Source organism: Anoplopoma fimbria, chromosome 2 (genome assembly GCF_027596085.1).
Source record: "Anoplopoma fimbria isolate UVic2021 breed Golden Eagle Sablefish chromosome 2, Afim_UVic_2022, whole genome shotgun sequence".
NCBI classification, from domain to species: domain Eukaryota; kingdom Metazoa; phylum Chordata; class Actinopteri; order Perciformes; family Anoplopomatidae; genus Anoplopoma; species Anoplopoma fimbria.
Genome location: NC_072450.1, coordinates 5,261,042 through 5,269,077, shown reverse-complemented (window position 1 = coordinate 5,269,077; position 8,036 = coordinate 5,261,042). Strand labels below are relative to the sequence as shown.

At 40.7% G+C, this 8,036-nt stretch overlaps 1 protein-coding gene across 1 annotated transcript; it reads left to right on the top strand.

Moving 5' to 3' along the window:
• Positions 1-144: 144 nt before the first annotated feature.
• Positions 145-7,869, top strand: traf6 (TNF receptor-associated factor 6). The gene is made up of 8 exons (XM_054610600.1): positions 145-232; positions 2,007-2,332; positions 2,484-2,634; positions 3,085-3,243; positions 3,381-3,452; positions 3,717-3,794; positions 3,896-4,255; positions 5,294-7,869. The coding sequence occupies exons 2-8, from the start codon at positions 2,007-2,009 to the stop codon at positions 5,891-5,893; spliced, it is 1,746 nt and encodes a 581-aa protein (XP_054466575.1). The 5' UTR covers positions 145-232; the 3' UTR covers positions 5,894-7,869.
• Positions 7,870-8,036: the final 167 nt, after the last annotated feature.

Genomic DNA, 8,036 nt, shown 5'->3' with positions numbered 1-8,036 from the left:
CAGGGGGCGACAACCAACCCGAACAGCCTCTAAACACGCCGCTGATGACGTAACGAAAAAGAAAACAGGAAATGCTGCAGAAACTTAAAAAAAAAAGAAAAGTTCCAGACATTTTTTTTTTTTTTTCAAGAGCTTAACAAAAAAAATATATATATATATTATATATAATTTTTCACACTTGTACTGAGCACTTGAACGTCGTTGTTTCTGCAGAGGATGTGTGTTTGTCACGGTCAGTATGTTTGGCTTTGTATCTTATATTTAACACACCTTTTTAGTTTGGTTACAAGCTGCAGTTCCGCATCCAGAGGCATGACTGTGTGACTGCATCAAGTGACAACATTGCAACATTGTTAATAATAATAATAATATATATAACCTGGTTGTTGTGGAGTAGTTTGCAACAGTGCCTCAGTGTTGCTTAGTTTAGCATGTTTGGTTATAAGCTTGATTAATCATGCTTTATTGTGAATAATGTGACTTTACACTGGACTTCCCATTCTGGGTGTAACGTTAGTTTACAGGAGTTTACAGCAGAATGAGCTCATGTGATGTGAGTAATAGATGTGGTAGCTATACAGGTGATGCATTAATGTATCTGCACAGTGATTATGGTGGTATTAATGTGTGTTAAGCAACAAATCCACAGTGTATTTCCTCATATAAGAAGGTGCCATGAGAGATTCAGGACTCAAAATATATCAATCTAGTGTCATTTAGTTGATAGGAATGTCATTTAAAACAAAACAGAAACCTAAAGATGTCACATAACCGCATCGACTGATTATTCAATAATTAAAAATCACTTTTACTGGTAACTATACAGGTGCTGTATTAATATTAATATATCTGCACAGTAATTATGTTGATGTACAGTACCAGTCAAAAGTTTGGACACACCTTCTCATTCAACTACTTTGAAGAATCTAAAATATAAAACATATTCTGGTTTGTTGAGCATTTGTTTGTTTACCACATAATTCCATATGTGTTCCTTCATAGTTTGGATGTCTTCAATATTAATCTACAATGTAGAAAAAAATAAAGAAAAACCATTGAATGAGAAGGTGTGTCCAAACTTTTGACTGGTACTGTATAAATCCACAGTATATTTCCTCATATAAGGAGGTGACATGATCAATAAACAAGTTCAAGATTCAGGATTCAAAATACATCATTTTATTGCCATTTCATTTACTTGATAGTCATCTGCTTTGGTGAATTTCATTCGAAGCAAAACAGAAACCTAAAGATGTGACATAACCTCATCTTACTGAAACATTAAACGTGTTAGAAAACCAAAAAATAAATTATTTGAAAGAACGGATTGACTTATTATTCAATAATGGAAATCAATTCTAATGGCAGTCTTGAATTTCTTTCACAGAGGGACACGATTATCATCACAAACCAACTATGTAGTGTTCTATCTATCTCATCAATAAGGATCATAAAATAAGATTGATCCAAACTATGAAGGAACACATATGGAATTATGTGGTAAACAAACAAATGCTCAACAAACCAGAATATGTTTTATATTTTACATTCTTCAAAGTAGTTGAATGAGAAGGTGTGTCCAAACTTTTGACTGGTACTGTAGGTTTGATATTTTTATTTAATTTTTTAAAAGAAGGGAGAACATTGGAAAGATGGTTATAAGTGAACAATTCTGTGACCCTTTTTTTTTTTGTTTAGCATTATGGTGTAAATTTCAGCAAATGATGGTAGCTCCTGTCTTGTGAGCATGATGTAGTTCACACCTGCTTTGTCTGGCTGTTTTTTCTTGAGGTGTTGGTGTACCACACAGTTATTTCAATGCTCTCGATACCAGCCCGATAGTCGCATCAACACGCCATCCCCTGATATAAAACCTTTCCATCTGTCTTGAATAGAAAAAGTATTTGCGGAGCTTTCTTCAGTTCTGTTAAAGTTTAAGCATTGACCTCCAACTTCAAACGTGGAAATAAATACTGATGCCAATTTATTTGTCTTACTCTCAACAGATGGCCTCCTTTGAAAGCAATAAGGGGAGTTTGCAGGAGGACAGCTATGAAGGAGCCGTCGGTGGAGATCTGTCCATCTGCCAGTTGGCGATGCTGGAGATGGAGCGGGAATCCCTCCTCAGCCCGTCAGAGGGCCCCGGCACCTTCATCAGCAGCAACTCCACCAGCCTTCAGGCCGCTGACCCGCTCCAGGGCTACGATGTGGAGTTTGACCCCCCCCTAGAGAGTAAATACGAGTGCCCTATCTGCCTCATGGCTTTGAGGAATGCCATTCAAACACCCTGTGGTCACCGTTTCTGCAAGAACTGCATCGAGAAGTCTATTCGGTACGCTACTGTGCATCTCTTCTTAAAATAAATGTGCTCTACGTACAGTTTGTTTGAAATTATGCAACATTTTGCTGACTTTTCTTCCTAAATATAATGCACAACGCATAATTGTGCTGTTTTAATTATAACTTTCTCTCTTGCAAAACAGTGATGCAGGCCAGAGGTGCCCCGTGGACAACGAGAGGCTGTTAGAAGACCAGTTGTTTCCCGACAACTTTGCCAAACGTGAGATTCTATCGCTAACCGTTCGCTGCCCGAACTCCGGCTGTGCCAACAAAATGGAGCTCCGGCATTTAGAGGTGAGCTTTTTGAGATGGACAGGCATCTCTGAATTTGGAATGCAGCTCAAACAAGAACATGGAAACAGAATGCTTTAAGTTAAAAACCCAGAATTTAACACGACTTTGAGTATCATAGTATGATTTCCTATTTATTTAGGTCATTGTGCTTACATTTCTGTGTTTTTTTTTTTATACTGTTTTGATCACAGAACATGTAATTGTGATCAGTTATGGTTCATCCATCACTACTTGTACTCAACACCACCATAACCAGCACAGACTCTTATTTCTGAGTTCCAACATATCTTCACACTTTGCATCCTTGTTTTTGGCATAAAAACTGCGCTAAGTGCCAAGTAAAGAAATGGCTATCTTCCTCTGGTGTGGACGATGAAACAGTACCAATGCTTTCTTCGCCACAGAATAAAATAAACTGCATTGTTTCGACGTCTTGCTATCCTCTTCCAGAACCATTTGGCGCGGTGTCAGTTTGCCACCGTGCCTTGCCCACAGTGCCAGCAGTCTGTGAGAAAGAGCCACCTCGAGGAGCACAAAACTGAGGAGTGCCAAAAGAGATCCAAGTCCTGTCAAGATTGTTTGGCAACCTTTTACTATGAGGAGAGAGAGGTAATGTGGACTCACGCTACAATCTAACTTGCTCCTCTTGCTTTTTTTTTTTAGTTTTCACAGGAGATTAGCACTGCTGCGTTGTGTATCAGTGAGGATTAGTCTCCTTACCGATCTGTTTTGCTTTCTCCCCTCAGCTTCATGAGCAGCAGTGTCCCTTCGCCAGCGTGAAGTGCCAGTACTGCGAGATGGATCTCATCAGAGACCAGGTGAGTCAAAACAAAGTCTTCCTCTGCTACGCTTTTATAGGTGTGAATTGTTAATCATTTAAAGGTAACTTCTGTTAACAAGAATGGGGAAGCATTCCACACACGGGCACGGAACAGGCCATCCACCTTTTAAATAGTTTTTCTACACGACACAGAACGTCTGCTTTTTCTAAGAGAAGTTCCCTCGTTGCATCTGATTTTTTGAAATGTTTCGCTTGAAATCCTGATTTGAATAAACTGCTGATTTCTTTGTTTGTCTTTCAGATTGAATCTCATTGTGACACAGATTGTCCGAAAGCACCCATCGCCTGTAACTTCAGCACCTTTGGTTGTAAGGAAAGGGTGGGTGATCCGATTCAAATCTGCAACTCACCGCCGAAAAGAACAATCCCCGAGTGCTCCGTTTGTTACGCGTCTAATAAAACCTGTCTACCTCTTCACAGATGCAGCGCCACAACCTGGCTCAGCACATGCAGGAGTTCACGCAGATGCACATGCGCTACATGGCCGAGTTCCTGCGCGGCCTTAGCCTCAACGGCACCACGCCCAAGTCCCTGTGGACGCTAGGACCTTCGGTTTCCCCCGAGGATCAAGGCGCTGCTGCGGCATCAGTATCAGCAGCCTGTAGTGCGCCCAGAGGAGCTCCGTGCAGCGGCAGCGGCGGCAGCAGCAGCAGCAGCACCAGCACTAACTGTGCTCCAAGTCAGTCCAGTGAGGAGATCCAGAGGCTGAGGGAGATGGACGGACGGTTGGTGAGGCAGGATCACCAGCTGCGCGAGCTCATCATCCTAAAAGAAACACAGGTAAAGGCCGTCCTGCAGCACACGTATGTGGAATCACAGAATCTGCGATCACAATTTGTGATGCATCTTTTCTGTCTGATACAGTACCAGTCAAAAGTTTGGACACACCTTCTCATTCAACTACTTTGAAGAATCTAAAATATAAAACATATTCTGGTTTGTTGAGCATTTGTTTGTTTACCACATAATTCCATATGTGTTCCTTCATAGTTTGGATGTCTTCAATATTAATCTACAATGTAGAAACAAATAAAAATAAAGAAAAACCATTGAATGAGAAGGTGTGTCCAAACGTTTGACTGGTACTGTATGTGTTGGATCTCTGGAGAAATGAAATATGAAGTCATAACGGATTCATGACTTTAACTTCCAGTTATAAGATTGAAATACAATTTATTTAAGTTAATGCAAAACTAGTTGATCGTTTTTTAGAAGGCAAAGACGAACAAAAGAATCAGTACTCGTGTGGTAGTGTGTGTCTCATGTCATAGAGGGATACCTCTTTATTGTGTACTATTTTTTTCATTTTTTTTATTAGACCCTAGTCATTTGGTGGTAAAGTGTGAATAAGGAGCTGTCAAACTTGCTGCGTAGAACAATATAGCTCTAGTGAAAGTACGTGATGTTTTCTGCCTTCATCACTCACTTTGTCTCTGTTCTAGTTGTTCTCTACCTGTTTCAGCACATTTTAACTGTGTGTCTGCCCAGGAGCGAGCTGTCCTTTTTGATTATTTTGTGATTTAAAAAAAAAAGAAAAAAGAAGACAATTAATTAAGAAAATAATCAATATTGTTTTATAATACTTTCTTGAGCAGCAATACAAAAAAATTGCCAAAACTCAGGTGACCTACCCTCAGTACAGTGCCTGAACGCATCCTGTATAGACACAGATGGAGCACTGAAGCGGCTCTGCTAACTTGCTGCTAACGCTACACCTTCCTGTGTGGACACAGATGGAGCACTGCTAACGCTACACCTTCCTGTGTGGACTCATGCAGGCCTTGTTCCATGTAAATCCATCATCTCTGTCCTCCACAGGCCGGCCAGCTTGCAGAGCTCAGGCGTCGAGTGTCCATGCTGGAGGAGACCGTGAAGGACCTGGAGTCCCAGCAGTGTCACGGCATCTTCATCTGGCGCCTCCGAGGTTTCTCCGCCCACCTGCGGAACCAGGATGCGGGCCTGCCGGTGGTGGAGCACAGCCCCGGCTTCTACACGGGCTGCCCGGGCTACAAGCTGTGCCTGCGCCTACACCTGCAGACCCCCAACGCCCCGCGCTGCTCCAACTTCATCTCCCTCTTCGTGCACACCATGCAGGGAGCTTTCGACGGGCAGCTGAGCTGGCCGTTCCAGGGCACCATCCGCCTGGCCATCCTGGACCAGGGCCCCGAGGCTCAGCACCACACCGAGGTGATGGAGACCAAACCGGACCTGCAAGCCTTCCAGAAGCCCGTCATCCAGCGCAACCCCAAAGGATTCGGCTACGTCACCTTTCTGCACCTGCATCAGCTGAGTCAGAGAGCCTTCGTGAAAGATGACACTCTGCTCATCCGCTGCGAGGTGACGCCACGCTTTGACAATACGCTCCACCGCGAAGGACCGGCCGTGCAGCCCAGAGGACCCGAGGTTTCGAGGGACTAAAGTCAAACTCGTATCTATAGTCTCATCATCATCATCATCATCATCATCATCATCATCATCATCGTCATCATCATCATCGTCATCATCGTCATCATCATCATGCCGAGATGTCAGAACAGCACATCTTTCAGTGTTTAAATACTGCTCGGTTCATTTTAATTAATGCACACCAGGAGGAGAGAAATGTAATGTTCACACACATTTCACATTTGGACACTGCAAGTAGTAGTATTTATTTGTTCACCAACTTTTAAATGTCTGTGTTTGTTGTTTTAATAAATGTAAGCCGAACAATCCTTTTTAATTATATCTGAAATGTATGTAGTCACCTGAATGGTTTGTTTAATCAGCTCGACTTCTCCGGGTTAAGATGAGCCCTTGCTGGCTGAACACTTCCGAACATTTCAGAAAGACTTTGCGCTCCTGCTCTGGTTGTTGGGGACGGCGCTGAATGTTAAAGGTGCTAAATTTGAAATTCAGTAGGTTGAGAGCCATGTGAAGGCAAACCTTCGATCATAGAAATGCACAGAAGTTTTGAATTTAGCACCTTTTTAAAGATATGTTTTTTTTTTAAATGTGCTTTTAAGTTCTCTCCATTGTATGTATTTTTTACTTTTTTTTTTTTAAATCATTGTGTACTAGCAAACACGAGGATCCACGTGTATGCACAGGGGGCATGTGGCTGATGAGACACTTATGACTGCAGAGGGTGGTCACATAGAAAAGAGGGGGGGACATAAAAATGAAGAAAAAGCCAAACGGGTGAAAATATCATATTTAAAACAGGCCCAAATTACTTCTAAACACATTTTGAGATCTTAGTCCAACAAAAACATCTGGAAGAGCTCCAACATCATCTTATTTTCATGCTTTTGATGTCCAAAGACAAGGAAACCTGAGGTGAGCAACTTCCATTTGAATGAATGGAAGTTGCTATCTTGTTCTAAGAATTTGGTATCCATTTATTTTAATATATATCTATTGGGGGACACAAGATGCTGAGAAGTATTATGTCAAGTCTCAACACGTTCTTCAAAGAGGAGGAGGGTTATATCACATCCCTCGGTTTCATGGTATTACACTGGATATTCTGTGGCGGTAACATGGAAAGAAACTTGGAAATGTTTCAAAGCAAAGGATGAAGAACAAGTGTTTGTATGGATATCTGGAAAAAAAATGCAAAATATTCAAAAATCTGCTTCGCAAATGTATTATTTGTTGCACCTCAACCATACATACATACATACATACATACATACATACATACATACATACATGTGTATTTTGATGAGAAACTTTGTTGACACAAAAAAACACTTTTTCAAGTAATGTCATTTTAATTAATAGCGACACATTCATGTGTATTCCGAATTCAGCATTTCATGCTTCACTACTTTTGACTGTGTTGTTCTTGACACTTTTCTTTTTAAACATGGAGCTTCTGCTAACACGGTTTCATCACCTCTGCAGATTCATGCATATTATATTACATTACAGCTGTGCATGTTGGTCATTAAGCTGCTCATGTTGCTTCTGACAGAATTCATGGTGCCTTTCACACAAGTTCATACCCAACGTGACCTCAACCCGATATTTCAAAAGCAGACATAAATATTCCATCATGGGTCGGTGTCTTTACTTTAAGCCAACATGCTGCCTGTTAAGCCTTTACGTGACGTAATTAATATCTTGTTTTCTTTGTTATAATGTCGTTTCTCCATCTGTAACATTGCCTTATTAGGATTCTCATTCAAAGTAATATGACTGTGTAAAAAAAATGATATCTGTTTGTGGTAAAAAAAATGTAACGAGATGTTATATTATCCAATATTGATGAAAATAGCCCTAAGCTTACTTTAAGTCACCTCCACTGTTATGTCTAATATGAAATTGTGTTCCACGGACAAAATGTTATACTTTTTGCTTTCCTAAAGGAGCTTATTTCCTCTAATAAAGGTACATTCAGATAAGTCTGGTCTTACAACAACATGGTGCCGTATGACAATTATTAATGTGTCCTACAGAAGCTAAAGTTATTCTTTTTTCAGATGTTGAAGATTTAGTAAGTCTTTTTAAACTCGAAAGCTTAACTCGTAAAAAAGACTGAGAGGAATTAAGTGAATTTGTTTATTAGGAAATGCGA

Coding starts and splice junctions, on each gene's coding strand:
- traf6 (XM_054610600.1), top strand. CDS start 2,007: ATGGCCTCCTTTGAAAGCAATAAGGGGAGTTTGCAGGAGGACAGCTAT. Junction 3,453..3,716: donor TGGATCTCATCAGAGACCAG/GTGAGTCAAAAC, acceptor TTTGTCTTTCAG/ATTGAATCTCATTGTGACAC. Junction 3,795..3,895: donor CCTTTGGTTGTAAGGAAAGG/GTGGGTGATCCG, acceptor ACCTCTTCACAG/ATGCAGCGCCACAACCTGGC.